This window comes from Bacillus rossius, chromosome 1 (assembly GCF_032445375.1).
Source record: "Bacillus rossius redtenbacheri isolate Brsri chromosome 1, Brsri_v3, whole genome shotgun sequence".
Taxonomy (NCBI): Eukaryota; Metazoa; Arthropoda; class Insecta; order Phasmatodea; family Bacillidae; genus Bacillus; species Bacillus rossius.
The window spans coordinates 111,351,360-111,368,766 of NC_086330.1; the positions used below are offsets into that span (position 1 = coordinate 111,351,360).

The window sequence follows — 17,407 nt, forward strand, 5'->3', positions numbered from 1 at the left end:
ACAGGGGCTGGTTTGGCCAATACCCACGGCTTCATCACCGCCGAAGTGGGTTTCAAGGGTAACTTGAAGACGTACGTGGCAGAAAATACGTCAAGTTCTGCCAAGGATATTTGTACGTACCTGGACTCCATCAAGAACAAAATAATCAACCAACTTGTGGAGGAGATTGAAGAGAACGGACCTCTCAAATTCAATATCGTGCTCGAGTGCGCCTACAAAAAACCCGTAGATGCCTGTGAAGACAAGAGGGCCTTCAAAACCATGAATGTCCCCCTCTACGCAGTTCATGAGGTGGAGGAGGCAGTTACCGAGTCCATCTCTAAGATCTGCAAGGAGGAGGAAGACTACATGGGTAAGGGGTCCGGATGGACTTTGTCGGCCGTTAAGCGACTACAGTTGAGAATCAACAAGCTCGATCCACTCCGTGCCAGCTCCTACATCGAATTACCTACTTCCATCAAAGACAAATACGCAGTGATAAATCCGCAAAACCTCGAAGACCACATGTGCTTTAAGTGGTCGATTCTTGTGAAGTACGTGGAAGGTGAGCATCCTGAACGTGTCAACCAGCGCTACCATGACTTGGAGGGGAAGTTCAACTTCAACAACACTGACTTCCCTACTCCAATCAAGCAAATACCACTGTTTGAAAAACAGAACCCCGGAGTCTCCATCAACATCTACAGTATCGACGAGAATCTGAATGTTGTTCCTGCACGAGTCGCTCCTGAAGAAAAAGAACATCATTTCGATCTTCTGCTCTTGGTCAATGACGATTCATCCCATTTCACCTACATCACTAATTTTTCTGCTCTGGTTCGGTCCCAAATCACTACACATCATGATGCTATCCATGTTTGTAAAAGATGCTTCAAGCATTACGATGATCGGGGTAGGGTTAGCGGGCTCACTGGTCTTCAGTGTTTGGAAAAACACCGTGAGCTCTGCAAACAGCATGCTGCTGTTAGGATGGAGATGCCATCGCCCGATCAAAACGGCCAGCCACCTGTTCTGAAGTTCAAAAACTTCCATCACAGTGATAAGATGCCCATCGTGGTATATTGCGACTTTGAAGCTATTCTAGAGAAAATCCATACATGTCACCCGAATACTGATGAGTCATACACGCTGCAGTACCAAAAGCATAAAGCATACAGCTACTGTATTTACGTGAAAGCTGATAATACCATCATTCCTGCACACCTCACTTCAGCACTTCCATCAGAGCCTGAATTGTATCGCGGTTGTGACGCAGAGGATAAGTTCATATCCCGCATTGTGGAGATTGGACATGACGTACAGAAAATATTTTCTACGTCTGTTCCTATGACTCCACTCACACATGCACAAAACACTGCTTTTCTGCAAGCAAGGTGTTGTTGCTACTGTGGAGGAAAGTTCGGAGGAACTGTAAAGAAAGTTCGTGACCACAATCACTTCACCGGCGAATTTATTGGGCCTGCATGTAATGACTGCAACCTTCTCAGGCGCAGACCGAAAAAGTTGATTGTGTTCTTCCACAACCTGGCATACGATCAGAACTTCATTATCAGGAAGTTGGGGTATGATAGTAAAGACATCTTCATCATTCCGAATTCAGAGGAGAAGCTGATAACTTTTTCCAAGAAGTTACATGATAAGTTCAGCATTCAGTTTGTCGATACGTTCCGTTTTATGAGTCGGGGTCTTGCTTCGCTCGCTGAGTTCTTGCCTGCAGACAAGTTTATAAGTACTACTGAGTTTTTCGCGCCTGATGAGTTGGAGTTGGTTACCCGCAAGGGTGTCTTCCCGTATGATTTTGTGGATTCTTTTGCTCGACTAGATGATACTCGTCTTCCATCCATCGATGATTTCTACAATAGTCTGACTGATTCCATGATTTCAGAGATGGAGTACGCTCATGCAGTGAAAGTCTGGGACAAGTTTCAGTGTGCTACTTTGGGGGAGTACGCTGACTTGTATCTAAAGACAGATGTCCTGATTTTGGCGGATGTATTCGAGAATTTCCGTTCCATATGTTTGGAGACATACAGCCTAGATCCGTCTCACTATGTTTCTTGTCCAGGGTTCGCTTTCGATGCGATGCTTCGAACCACAGGCGTACAGCTAGAGCTTCTTACCGATTATGATATGTACATGTTTGTGGAGGCTGGTATTAGGGGGGCAGTAGCGCAAAGCATTAAACGTCATTGCGTAGCCAATAACTCCTACATACCTGAGACATATGATGCATCCAAGCCATCCACATTCCTGGAGTACATTGATGCAAATAATTTGTACGGGTGGGCGATGTCTCTGCCGCTTCCAATTCGGCATTTCCAATGGGCAGACACATCAATTGATGTCGTGTCTGTCCCAGATGATTCTCCTACAGGCTACATTATTGAGTGTGATGTGGAGTACCCTCCCGAGCTCCATGAAAGTCATAAAGACCTGCCATTTTTCCCCATAAATCAGTGTCCGCCCGGCTCAAATCAATCAAAGTTGATGACAACACTTGAAAATAAAGAGCACTACATTGTCCACTACAAAAACCTCCAGCAAGCGGTATCTCATGGGCTGAGAGTGACTAAGATACATCGAGTCCTGCAGTTTGAGCAGTCGGCATGGTTGGAGCCCTATATTCGGCTGAATACCAACAAGCGGAAAGCAGCAGCCAACGAGTTCGAGAAGGAGTTCTTTAAGCTCGCTGTGAACTCGACATTTGGTAAACTGATGGAAAATAAAAGGCGGAGGCTCAAAATGGAGTTGGTGTGCTCTGAGAAGAGGTTCAAGAAGTTGGTGTGTCGTCCGTCCTTCAAGGACCGTACAATGTACGAACCGAATTTGTCTCTAGTCCACCTTAATCACGAGACCATCATTTTCGACAAGCCGATCTATGCCGGACTGGCCGTACTAGATCTTTCAAAGACTCTCATGTACGACTTCCACTACAATACCATGAAACCCCGTTACCATGACAATATTCACCTGATGTATATGGATACAGACAGTTTTGTGTATGAGATCCAGACAACAGACTTTTACTCAGACCTCAAAGCCGACCCTACACTGATGGCTAAATTCGACACCAGCTGCTACCCTTCCGACCACCCATGCTTCTCCCCCATCAACAAGAAAGTTGTCGGTAAATTCAAAGATAAATGTGGGGGAGAAGTGATGGAGGAGTTTGTAAGCCTACGGGCCAAACTCTACGCCTACAGGTGTGGTGGTAAGAGCGAGAAAAAGGCCAAGGGCATCCAGCGATGTGTGGTCAAAAACCACATAATATTCGATGACTACCTGGAAGCCCTGCAAGACCACCGCACAATGAGGGCAGGCGTTAGAGCAATTCGCTCCCATCAGCACATACTCTATACTGAGTACAGCAATAAGCTGGCCATAACGTGGGAGGACGACAAACGGCTGATCTGCGAAGATGGTATCCACACAGTACCCCACGGATATGTTGGAGGCGGCGAATAATTTTTTTTCTGTAAATAGTTTGGCAGTTTGGTAGTTGTTTCCATTTGTTGTATAGTTTTTCTGTTTTTGCTGTACAGTTTATGTTTTTGATTTATAGTTTCCATTTTTGTTGTAAAGTTTCAGTTTTTTTATGTGTAGTTTTTGTTTTTGCTCCATTTTTGTTGTGTAAAATATGTTCTTAATTTAATAAATACAATTTTACCTACATATTGTTTATTATTTTTAATATAGAACCTATATCCCACGAGGTACTGATACTTATAAATGTCTTACAGAATGGTGAAATGTAATTATACACAAACATTAAAATATCTGCTTCCATGCAGCTTTTAAAACACGAGTACGCAAACATGAACTTGTTTATAAAAGTGAAATTGAACGCAGACATTACAAATATCTGCTTCCGTGCAGCTTTAAAACACGAGTACGCAAACATGAACTTGTTTATAAAAGTGAAATTGAACGCAGACATTAAAAATATCTGCTTCCATGCAGCTTTTAAACACATGTACGCAAACATGAACTTGTTTATAAAAGTGAAATTGAACGCAGACATTAAAAATATCTGCTTCCATGCAGCTTTAAAACACGTGTACGCAAACATGAGAAGAGATTATTACTTGTGAGTTAGGACTCTGAAAATTTTTTGGCCAGCTAAGATGGAGTAATAAATGTTTTTTTAAATTATCATTACTTTAACTAACGCATCCACAACGATAGTATTGATAACATATATTTTAGTTAAAACCTATAAGTGATAAGACTTTAAGAAAAAACTGTCGGTTACAACAACAAAATGACTGTGGATTTTGTGGATTTTGTGGATTCTGTGGATTTTGGTCTATAAGGTTCATAACAATGTTGGTAGAGAATTGTAACTCGACCTTACATACACTAACATACTTTATAAACCTACAGCCGATGACGACATCCATCAGATGAAATCAAGATGGCAGTCTCCACTAAATAAGATGGTCCCTCCAGCAGACAACGATGGTATATATTTTTTTCCCTGATTTTCTAAGTTAATAATTATGATTTTCCAAGATGGTGGATGTAATGAAAAATTGTAACATGAATGAGTGGGGTGTTCGATGACGATGCCATTGTAACAGAGGGGGGGGGGGTGCTAGATGATGTACTTGTAATTTAGAGGAGTGGGGTGTTCGATACGTAGGTTTTTAATTAAAATTTTATTAAATAATATTTTTTTAATTTTATTTTAAAATTTTGATTATTTAATTTTTTAAAATTTAAATTTTTTTTCATTAAAATCGGATAATAAATAAAGATTTTCAAGATGGCGGACGAAACTCAAAATAGAGGAATGTTGTAGAAAACAAAATGGCCACCGGACTTGATGTAATCCAAGATGGTCGCCGGAAGTGACGTAATCCAAGATGGTCGCAGGAAGGGACGCAATCTAAGATGGCCGCCGGAAGTGACGCATCTAAGATGGCCGCCGGAAGTGAAGTAATCCAAGATGGCCGCCGGAAGTGACGTCATCCAAGATGGCCGCTGGAAGTGACGTCATCCAAGATGGCCGCCTCGAATCCCCGAATCCCCCTCCCCCCTCCCCTGTCCCCATATGAACCAAATACACCTACTTTTGATGACTTCGTCATCGAGCTCCTCGCTCCTGTATGTTGCACTTTTCGTTACGATGCCATCATCGAGCCCCCCACTCCTACACATTGCAATTTTCGTTACTTTGATACCTTAAAAATAAATTTAATATCAAAACATTTTTAAAGAAATATTAAAAATTACTTAATTAAATTATAACATAATTATACCATCGTTGTCTTTTGGAGGCAGCCATCTTTTTAAGAGGAGACAGCCATTGTACGGTGCGTGTTGTCAGGACTGCCCAAAGAAAAGACTGGCTGGCGGGAAAATCATTTTATTCGGGTCCCATGACTAGGGGCATGCATTTTTCGCGGAAATATTTCAAGATCAGCTGTGTGTCAAAACACTGTAGCATCGTTTGTGTTTCGTGACTCGAATTCCTTTCATGTACCTACTTGTCTTTTGTCTGCACACGAATCAGTAATTTTGTGCGAAAGAAAGCACGTCCTGAATGGTCAGTCCAAATCAAGCAATGACTTCTCTTGGAGGCGGCCACCCATTACAAGGAAGAAACCGCTTGCGCCCCCATACATTATTGCAATCTAAGGGGTGTTACGATTTTTTTCGCATTTCTTAATGCACAACTTTTCAAAACCCACAATTAAAAAAATTATATTATTTTTTTTTACTGGCCATAACTGTAAATGTATTGTACGTCTATCTCATAACTGGTAAGGTATCCAATGAATTATATTAGCAGTAGACTTGTAAATTTCGTCTTACTATCACAGTGAACTCGAAACCCACCGCCCCCTTCCCCCCTCCTGGTACCAGGACCTCATGGATCCCCCCTTCCCCCTTTTTTTCTTGACGGCCCTGATGTTACAACGGTAACGAAACGTCTACTTGTTTATTTACGTCCATGGTTACAAGACTTCTCATTTTCGTATCATAACTAGGACTTATTTTTCGCGAAAAGATTTCATGATTGGCCCGGCCAAACAGAAGCAATTTCTTCTCTTGCAGACGGCCGCCAATTGCAAGGAAGAAACAACTGGCTTGGCATATATATATACACTAGAGGGGGGGGGGGAAACTATCACATTTTGGCCTGCCAGTCCGAACTGAAGGCTCAACAACACAAATACGCCCATGACTAAGTCACATGTAGTCTTGATTAAAAAGTGTAAATGTCCGAATAGGCCCATAGTATAAATGTTCCGTTGGCTGATAATAAAATGAATTTCGCGAAGAGCCGCGACTCTGAGGCCAGAGTTGAAGCGGTGGTTCCGCAGCCGGCCGCAGCAGACCCGCCGCGCTGCCGAGCGTGTCGTGTCGGACTGGTGGACACGCGCAGAGCGTGACTGCGGACCGCCCCTGTGGAGCAGCTGCGCCCAACTACCGCCGCGCTGGGAGTTTACCACGGGCCCGGCTTGCCTCGGGACTGTTCACCTGCCTCCTGCCCCCTTTCAGTCGGAACTGCCGTGTGTGTAGACCGATCAGTCGGAACTGATGGACTGACGAACTGATGGCTGCCCATCAATTCGGACTATGGACTCGAGAGCACTCAGTCCGAACTGCCGTGTGTGGGAACAGCATCTCGCCAGTCCAAACAGTCAGTCAATCAGCTGAGTATCGTGGCAGACATCTTTTGTTTCTTTACTTTTTTTTACCTTTTTCTAACTACAAGTGCAACTGCAATTGCAACATCCAAAGTTTCTTCCATATTCTGCGATGAAACGATACATCCAACAGCAACCGCAAGACCGATCATGTGTTAGGAAGAGCTGAGCGGTCCGAACTGGGAGCTGGACTGATCGTGTGTGAGGACCTTTATGTCCGTTTTACGACTACACGTTAACAGAGGCGTATCTCACGGAACGAACTATCTGCAGTGGCACGCATGCGGACACGGATCCGTAAGGATCGCTCGGTAATGCCCAGCTCTTCCATTTACGTTACTCCGTGCGACCAATAGCATCCGAGTAGGTATTTGGCCGCGGTGTTAGCCATGTTCTTTTCTCTTACCAATTTTTTTAAATTTAAAATTAATTTTTTATAACTGTGAAGTTCATAATAATTTGTTGCTTTTTTTGTTACGTTTCCGTGCATTGTGGAAGCGACAGAAGTAAAACGTAAGTATCTGGCAGTTTTGGATCCGTTTCCGTTTGTACGTTTCCGCGTCGTTGCGGAACGGGCCATTAAGGCTGGGTTTGTGAAGTATGCAAGAAACGCAAGATGCGAAAATTTAAATGACTACGTTTTCAAATACCTGTTCATAAATTACTCAATAGCTACGTAAAAACGCAACACAAGCCAAGCATTGGCCAAACTTCAACTTCTTGTGTTTCAACTTGAGTTTCCATCTTTTACATTTCAAGTTAAGGGTTCCGAAAACTTTTAAATATGCAGACGTAGTGTGTATATAAAGCTACGGTTTCCTTATCACACGCGCCACGTTTTCACTTCTCAAGCTATCGCACAGTAAACTCAAATGACGCATTCAAATAAAATATTAAGAAGTTAACATATTTTCGTGAAAAAAGCATTATTTATGAAAATAAGCACGAGCAAGAAAAATTTGTCCCCAGTTTTAAAATTCAAAGTTAAAAGTTTTTGGAATTTATAACGTCCTACATTTTCGATGTTTTATAAACTGCTATAGTTTTCTTATGTTTGTTGCTAGTTGCATCATTGCACTCATGCATTTATTGCAAGAATTACTTTATGCCTGCAGGCAGCTTGTTCAACAGTTATGCTATTCAAGTTGTCTATGTGTAAGCATAAGGGTGTTATTTTGCCATTGATACTTTTTCAGAAAGTCATCAAAACTGTTATTATCATTGCCAATAATTTTGAAAGTGCAGTAGGTAATTTTCCACTTGTCAAACATGAGCAAGGAGTGCCAACCTGAGAAAAGTCTTCAGGTTGGTAATAGATACATACTTTAGGGAACATTTGATTTGGGCTTGCTTATTATATCTCTCAATAAGTTACTTACAGCTACACAGTACAAATTTTCAGGTTGTCATACCAGTTAAGCCATACATTAGTAATGAAAAAAATATCCTTCTTTGCCAGACACAATTTATTTTAAAAAATTAAATTGTTATAGGATATTAAATATTACCTTTTGAATTGGGTCTTTACTTGCAAAAATGTGCAGTTTTAAAACTTTTATATTAAATAATTATTTAAAATATAAAAACATTTCTTTTAATTAACAAATTCAAGTAGTATATCAAGTTAAGCCTTATGAGATGTTTCAGACGAGGCTTTAAACAACACGCTAGGCCTTTTAGACCTTGAAAAATTCAAGATTGAAAAAAGTGCTTATGCCTATTTTATAATTTTCAAAATGAATTACATATAACCTATTGAGATAAAAATAAAAACATTGTCTCATTTTTGCCATTGGGGAGGATAATCCCTAAAAGTTTAATTGAGGTCTGAAATTGTCAGTTTGAATATCAAAATTTTGTGGTGGGTTTGGAATGGAGTGACCTAGTGATTAGACACACTAACTTACAATTCTGTTTCACATATAAAAATAAAAATAGTTTGTAACAAACTATAAACCAGCTAGACATGGTGGATGGAGACTTCAACAATTAAAAATTAGTTTCTGTTTATATATAATGTTCTTGTAAAGTCCAGAAAACTATATTGTGTTAGATTGCACATTAAATTATTTGTGAAAAAATATGATAATATACAGCAAATATGTTTTATTTGTAGGACCAAATATTATTACAAAACATTTATTTAGACAAAATATTCATAGCATTGTTCTATAACAATTTCTGCTTGCCAAAATTATTTACTTCATATGAGAACTATCACTAGTAACTCAAGTAACAACAACCAAGTTTTGCATAAATTGATATGTATATCCCACAGGCATTGAATTACATAATTTATTGGGGGACTGTGATACATAGGTTTCAAATTTATAAAAAAATATTTAATCCTTTTTGGGCATTTTTAGAGGGTGAGGGAGGAACCATAACAGTTGGAACATCTATAGCTAATATGCCTATGTATAATGTGTATGTAAATGAAATTTTAAAATATGGGTGCATGGCTGCTACACCATTATAAGTCTAACTTCACAGGTAGAGAGATGGGGAATTTTTAGGGTACACAAATATTTGAAATATGTGTACGAGTGTGCAAGTATACAAGCATACAGAGTGTATAAGAATGTGTGCTAGTATCCATATGAAGAAATGTGCAAGTGTGCAGGTATGCTATAATGCAAACACACTATTGAGCTGCTTCTGCTGCCATCTGTGTTTTCTGCAAGTAATAAGATAGCTAATACAGTACCCAATGGAGATTCACACTGTGGATTCACAACTGTATAAAACATTTCAACAGAAAACTCGCAAGTAGTGTTATAATTGTCTTACTTTATACTTAATTCACTCTGAGTACTACCCCCCCCCCCCCCCCCCCTTCATTTTTTTTTGTGTTTTGATGACATCATTGTCCTGACCTACCATAACAGTTTTAAAGAAGATTGACTTCAATTATGTGTCCATTAATTTATTTGTGAGAGTAAGGGTGCTATTGCTGTATATGAGCCATAATAAACATCATCATTATTTCATTCCAAGCAAGCAAGTCTCTAAGAATTTTATGGGAAGGAAATACATGTAAAAAAAAACTACTTCTGCTAGTATTTTTGAAAATGCAATGGTTGCAAAATACATAACTAAACCAATGATTTTAAATTAAAGTTGTTTTTTTTAATAACTGTGATGCATGTGTCAAGAAAATCTAATTGCAATAACTCTGTGTACTGTGATTTTTTATTAGCTATAGGGATACAGATCATAGCATAACTGGTAAAAATGTACAATTTTCTTGCATTTTCAGAAATGACCTGGATGAGTAAGAGCAGGTCCACATGCTGAGATATGGTGATCGTCACACGGGTAAGTATGAGATGTTCGTTGACAAAGCTCGTGGTATATTACTGCTCCATGTTTTATTTTTCTAGAGAAATTTCCTCATGGGATAAAAACAAATAAAGAGTCAAGGGAAAATGGGTTGTTGCCTGTTTTGCAATCAACATGTCAGGGAATAATTTTGTTAGGTATTGAGGAGGGTAAACTAAACTAATAATGTCATAATCTACCAATTAACTGGATACAAGCTACATATAAAGTAGTACAAATGGTAGAGCAAATTGGCACAATGTTATGATATTGGACTCTTATTTAGAAGGACTGGGTTTTTAGAATCTTGGTTCAGCCAGCCTGATATTGGTTTTCCAGTGTTTAACCAAAATCACTCAAGGCAAATGCAGGGATGACTCGTAAGCCAAAATCCAAGACTAATTCCTTCCTCAGTTTTCCTTTCATTGTGTTTATGTTCATTGTATATGCCAGTAGGTCCTAACTGTGTAGACAAGATGTCAAGCCTAAAAGATTACACATGAAAGTCATTTCGACAAAATTAAGAATACACAAAACTTGCAAATCAGCTTAAAGGTTTTTTTGTAATTGAAATAACCTTAGCAATAGTACTTCTACCATATCCAACATGATGAACATGCTTTGCTGGAATTGTTTAGATAACTACTAGGCCCTACCTGATAAAATTTTGCTTCCAGACAGTAAATCCAATGAGACTCATCTATTTTAAAAAAAATTTTAACTTAATTAAATTATCATTGGAATATATATATTATTTATAATTTATTTTTAACATTTTAACATACCATTTTAATCTCATTATTGTATTTTTTTCAGTTTGATTCTGATTATGCTTTTGTCTTACTCACTTTAAAGCTTATTAAAGAGATCTGAGTCACATGTTCCTAGAGCCACTGAAGATATAAGTTGAGTGTGTAAACATGAGTGATAAGGCACTTGATAAGGAAGAGCTCACCTTGTCTCCCGTGAGAAGCTACGTAATAAACTCTCAGGGCAAACGATGCTGTAGGTGACTGCTCTTGCCAGCGGATGAAGCCAGGATTGTGACTCGAGCATACTTTATTTTCTTTCTTTTCATTTACGCATAGCATCTCGTCAACAGCGATGTCACTACAGATGGTAAAACACAGGGATGCTGGGAAATTAAATGGTCATTTCCTATAGTAACATCATGTCTGGAGGTCACGAAACCCATTAAAAAGTCCCAAAATAAACACTAACTGTGCTAACAGTCTTTTGCTAACTTGCATTTTTGTTTTGATGCCCTACTTCAGTTTATAGTCACACATTGAACATAAATAGTAGGCGTCTGTCCACTTAAATCAACATACAAAAATTTCTGACTTAAAAATCTGCAAATTCCTGCGAATAGTACATTTATTTTGTATAATGTTTAATTTTATATATATATATATATATATATATATATATATATATATATATATATATATATGTGTGTGTGTGTGTGTGTGTGTGTGTGTGTGTGTGTGTGTGTGTGTGTGTGTGTGTAGTTGACAAAAATGTTATTAAAAATGTCCTAAGAAAGTCCTGAAATTTGTTCACATAGTATTTGTAGACACCCTGGGTAAGGAAGTGTCCCAGCATTTCCCTGGAGTGATTTCGGGAAACCAAAAAAATGGAAACCAGCACTCCATCCCTATTCTGCTTCTTAGCTTCTTTGGTGCAGGGGCATCCGTTGCTTTCTAGCTGAAGGCAGTGATGCCACCATAACATTTCAAAAGGTTAAATTTGTTTGTGTGCAAGCTTCTTCAAAAACAAAGTCACATTTATAAGAACATATTTTATATGTACAGATATTGAAAAAGTGTTGAGTCCAGGCCTGTAGAAAATATTTATGTGAGTTTAAACTTGAAATACAGTAGCTAGTGGTTAAGAAAGAAGACAAGTTCTTTATTTTTTACAGCATCTGTTTAACACATTGAGGGGTAGTGACAGTCGCGGCTGGGTTCTTCTGTGACATAGTGCATTGGTAAAAATTTATTTATTTTTCTGTTGGAAAGTAACAGAAGTGCTATTCATTGCGATACACCTCCTGCAGACTATGCCCGTGTCTAACATCAAGTGTTCCTGTGAAAAATCATGATGTGCAAAATTTTCATGTTACAAGTGTTTCTATAGACATCATGTTGCTATGATTAAACTTACTGGCTAATGTGACTCATAAAGCTTGTAATGCTGATTGATATCACTAATGTTTATTACATTAAAATTAACTGTTTTGTTTTCAGGGAGACTATATTTGGATAGAACCCATTTCTGGTTACGAGTTTGATGTTGCGATCGGAGCAAGAGTAATCTCAGCAGAAGGGCGAAGAATCCAAGTCAAAGATGACGATGGCAAGGTTAGTATTAATGCCTTTGTTTAAATGTCTTTTTCTGTTATGAATTGAGTTTAATAGAGCAATTACGGTAGCATTTGTAAGATTTCCCAGGTAAAGTAAATATAAATACTACCTAAATATTATTCACAAAGTTAATCATTATGTGGTCTCTTAGCTTAAGCTATGTCATTTGTGATTGTCATACAGCATTTGTCAGCATTGTGATGGTTTGGCATTAGGTGAAGACCCACATATGATAAACTGCTCGCAGCCTCTGTGAAAGTCATTGTTGTTTGTTATGCCTAGTTTTGCATAGTGACCTATATTATAACATGTTGAAACAGCTATAGAATTAAGTTTTGCAAAATTTAACATTATTATTGTATTACAAAATAAAAAGAAAGTTTGCTTACTCAAATAACAAATTTTATGTTACTAGCTAACTAGCTATGTATTGAATTAACTTTACTTTATCCAACTTTCTTAATGCGTGGTATCACACCTAATTAACACACTTGTATCTCTATCTGCTATTGTTGTTTCAAGAACATTTGGTTATTTATTCTTTGGAACATAATATATATTGATAACATGGAAAATATAAACCTTTCACATCCCATTTCAAATTACAAGCAGTTTCAACACACCTATCATCCCTGTTTCAATGTTTTGGTTGTTACTTAATGTAGTAAAAGTTAAAATTCCCAAGGGTTTTTCATTCTTTGTATGTATCTACGGTAATAGTGATGGGTAAAATTTACTTTTGACATGAATTTCCGACAGGAATATAAATTAATTATCCGGTTGGGTGTCACTTCGGCTGAGGATTCGACACCAAATAAAACTCGTAAACTATGAAAGCTACAGAGTTGAAGCAAATATATCTTATTAGAGCAGACTTTGCTCATGGTCGTTATGTGTGACTCACCCGGTTAACATTTGCAGTGATGACGTAATGAGCATTGGTGGGGAGCGTCAAATCAAAGTCAGTGAGAGCTGTGACTCTTAGAGTAATAGAACAATTTGCTTGATTTAAACTTTAATTTTCTTGTGAGTGAGCACTGAGTGGTGTTAGTTGAGTGTAATGACTATAAAGTTACTAACTTTGGTTTTGGAACCAAAATCCCTAAGCGAAAATAGTTTATGTTGGAGAAAAGAAAGAAAACAAGCGAAATCACCCAAGCAGAAGCAATTAAAAATGCAGAGAAGTGTTGTAGGTATTGAATGAGGCAAAAAGTAGCAGAGAGAAATGATCCAGTGGGGCAAAACGAGCCGCCAAATGAGGCGCAAAATTTGCGCTTGAGCGAGCCTTAGCCGTCTACCTCACGAGAAGCAACAGGGAATGCGAAAATTGTTTGGTAATGGACGAGTATGTTCTCTCTGATGATTCTGATGTTGATATGGAGTCAGTTGAGCCAGTGGTTGTGAACTATGGGCCGAGTTTGTTGCGGTTTGGTGTCACAGTTTTTTGTGTTGCAATTATTCTGGTGTGGACAACCGACCGACAAGTAAAACATTCATTGAATAAAGCAAAATTAATTTTGTAATTTATTTTATTTATTTCATACACAACATTTCTGTTCAGTGGAATGGAAATTCATGAAACAATTCCCTGGTGGCTGTATTTCAAAATACAGCCTACCCAGAAATATTTTTTTCTGAATTCCATATCTCAAAATTGATTGTTGAAGAGGCTTTGAATCCAAATTTGGATATCAAGAGTCAGGAATAAAATAATAAATGAGCAATAACACAGTAATTTAAGTTTTAGAGAAACAAAACCCATTATTGTTTTTTTTATTTTTGAATTAAAAAAGCATAAGGAGACAAATTCTTTTTCAAAATTGTTCCCTGCAATGCTAAACAAAAATATTCCCAGAGCATTGTAGTTGGTGACAGATACAAACATTTTTTAATACCTTCTGTAGACCATGTCAACTACACTGGTGTTAGAGTTTGAACTTTCGAATTTTTCTTCCGTATATAATTTTCTTCAGATTTTTTTCCATGAAAAAAATTATTTCAAACACTAAATTTTGTTGGTATTTGAGTATTTGAGTATTTGAGAACTTGATTGGCCCATCCCTAGTATTTCTAGATCACACGTACAATTGAGAGCATCAAGACAGCTTGTACAATAGTGCTGGGTTCTTCATTTGTTCCAAGTCCCGTGGATTCAATGCCAGAGTATGGAGTTGGAATCCAAGTGGTTCAGAACCCATTATAATCTGGCAGGTTCATATGCGTGCGCAGGACTTCAGTAGTGGTGGTGCCAGATTAAACAACAGCTCTATCATTCACGGACCCGAGCCTAAAGCGTGGGGTCCGGGGGCTCTCCCCCGGAAAAATTTTGATTTGAAAACGCAAAATGGTGCTATTTAAGGTGTTTCCGAACAAAAACATTAAATATGCAGATGTAAAAATTTTAACATTTTTTATGACAAATTATGGCTTTGAACGTTTTTATCGCCAGGAAAACTACTAAACTATATACAGTTTTAAGCTTTGTTGAGCCATAAAGTAAATTGCACAAATTGTTTGCACGGAATTCATGCTGGTGGCTTTGAAAAACCGTACTTACATGTTTTCTGAAGACGCCAAATAAATGCTAGAAAAAACATTCTCAAATGTTAAGTTTTAAAATCAACAAATCAAGGGAGTTTTTGTAACATACATCAAATATGTAAAATATTAAAATAATAAAAATACACAAATAAGAGTGGGCAAAAGTTTTAACTTTTGGAATACAACAAAAATGTTTTGTCATATAAGTCATTGAGTAATCCTTTTCGGGACCCGGCTTTTTAATTTTAATCACCCATTTATACATCATACAGACAGATATGTAGAGCAATTAACGAACCATAACATCTGTCAACTAGTGAAAATAAAATAATTAATTAATGAGTGATCCACGTAACAAACACAGGCTGTACTCGTGTAGGTACTCATTAGAACAGTAAACTGATGAGTAAACAGTAAGAGTAAACACTACACAGTAGTGCTACCTGGCGGACGGCGGCTATTATTCCGTGCGCCTGCCGAGTGGAGTGAACAGTGGACACCGAGCGCGCATTCCATGTAATTCGAGGACAACTAGGAGAAGTATTTACATTTCAGAAGTTTCGTCGCCGCGGCCCGCGTGTACAACACAAGTAATAAATTGCACCTGGCTTGTTTCCGTGTGTATAGTTGGTTCGATTGATAATTGATATACTGATAGTGTTATGAGCACATATCTGTAACTCGACACGATTGGAAACATATTTTTTTGGAAATAATACGGTTTTTTGTAAGTGTGTATTATTTCTACTTGTAAAAAATAAAATAGCGTTAACCCTCATGGTGGGGCCAAGGCACCTGTGGCACCTACCGTGCGCACGCCTATGGGCAGGTTCCATCATGGTAATCCTCTGTGGACAGCCATGCATTATAAAGTATTTTTCAGTACTATGTACCTACTATTGGACTGTTTCCATGGCTTGGCGCACAAACATTTTAGACTATGTCCACTTTTCTCCACTGTGGAGTATCACAAAATGAATGTTTGCAAACTGCTTTTTTGTGTTGTTCGCTTTATATAATAACACCTTGAAATTTGAACTTACTTGGACTGGTTAAATTGGGACAGACTGTGTTTGTACACAAGCTATATATGTGCCTGATACTTCATAAAACACAAAAACCTCAAAATAAAATTAAAATAGAACTTAATTATTATGTGCTAATTAAATTTTGGATTAAAAAAAAAGCCAAAGTGTTCAGTATCGATTTATTATTTAATTATAGGGCTCAACAAACAATACTCTGGACTCTTCTTGACATTAACATTTGTGTTCTAGTGTAACTATTACCTCAATTGAAGCCAATCATGTTATTTCCTTCATGGTCTTTCGGCAGTTACACGCTGGAGCCAGTTAATTAATCGCCTACTAATTCAAAACGGTGTAAAAAAAAAATGGAAGTGTATAATTAATGCCTTGTTGTGCCCATAATTAGGATAAATATTTCAAATCAGGAATTAAAAACAAAGATTTACTAAATCAAAGATAGCAGGTTTTGTGTTGTGGACTGAATCCTGTAAGAGAGAGCGAAGACGCATGACTGTGACTGTGTGCAGGAGCAGTGGCTCACGCCGGAGAGGCGTATCAAGGCGATGCACGCCACCTCGGTGCAAGGGGTGGAAGACATGATCTCTCTGGGGGACCTCCACGAGGCCGGCATCTTGCGCAACCTGCTCATCCGCTACAACGAGAACCTCATCTACGTAAGTCAGGTCCCGTTTCCAGGACCCGTCTTGTAGTGTTTTCGGGTTTATTTTGTTTACTCATTCAAAGTTTTTGTGAAGGAAAATTTTAAAAAGTTAAATGTAGAATTTTAGTTGTGTTCATTACTAAGCTGCAGAAACTCTGGTAATGAATCTTTGATTAGTAGCAATGACACAATAACTAGTCAAAAATTAAATTTTACTTATTTATATTTCTCTGGCTTTTTTTTACAAACAGCAGATAATTGTATTGGTGATTAAATTTGCATAAAACATAAAATCTAATGCTTATATAGTGAAATATCTGTAGGAATACTCTAAAATTAAAATAATGACATGAAAATGCATTAACTTAATGAGGGAATGAGGCCAAGCAGTCAGCTGGATTTTTTTTAGCATCTTCAAAAACCTGACTGTTTTAAGTTGTGAATGTGATACAATAAAAATCACTTGTAATTTGTATGTATGCACTTCAATGCAGATATTACTTGACAGTGTTTTTATGTTAATAATTCTTATTTTTAGTAGGAAATAACTGTGAAACTGCTGTTTTAACATGAGTGTTGTTCTCAAATAAAATACAGAAGAACTAAGGCTGCTCATTAAAAATATTTATTTGCTATCACCAGATTACTTTATTTGCTTCTTTAATTTTCATTTCTTTGTTTCGTTTGCATTGCTGAACAAAATTTTGGTGATTCTCAGTTAAGTAAATGCTCGATTGTTTCCCAAATTTGTATCAATTTTATTCTGTGAGCGGTAGATCATTAAATTTTTACTTGGGTATTCGTTCAGCATTCACAGTGGGATCAGTTTGATGG

The 17,407-nt window shown here is 37.8% G+C and overlaps 1 protein-coding gene across 1 annotated transcript in view; it reads left to right on the plus strand.

Annotated features, from left to right (window-relative positions):
- LOC134542154 (myosin-VIIa) overlaps positions 1 to 17,407 on the plus strand; it is a 250,169-nt gene that overhangs the window by 116,019 nt on the left and 116,743 nt on the right. The window contains exons 2-4 of the mRNA XM_063386174.1: positions 9,916 to 9,974; positions 12,227 to 12,340; positions 16,440 to 16,586. Coding sequence (XP_063242244.1) covers positions 9,957 to 9,974; positions 12,227 to 12,340; positions 16,440 to 16,586 — 279 coding nt within the window. The 5' untranslated portion in view covers positions 9,916 to 9,956. The remainder of the gene's footprint in view (positions 1 to 9,915; positions 9,975 to 12,226; positions 12,341 to 16,439; positions 16,587 to 17,407) is intronic.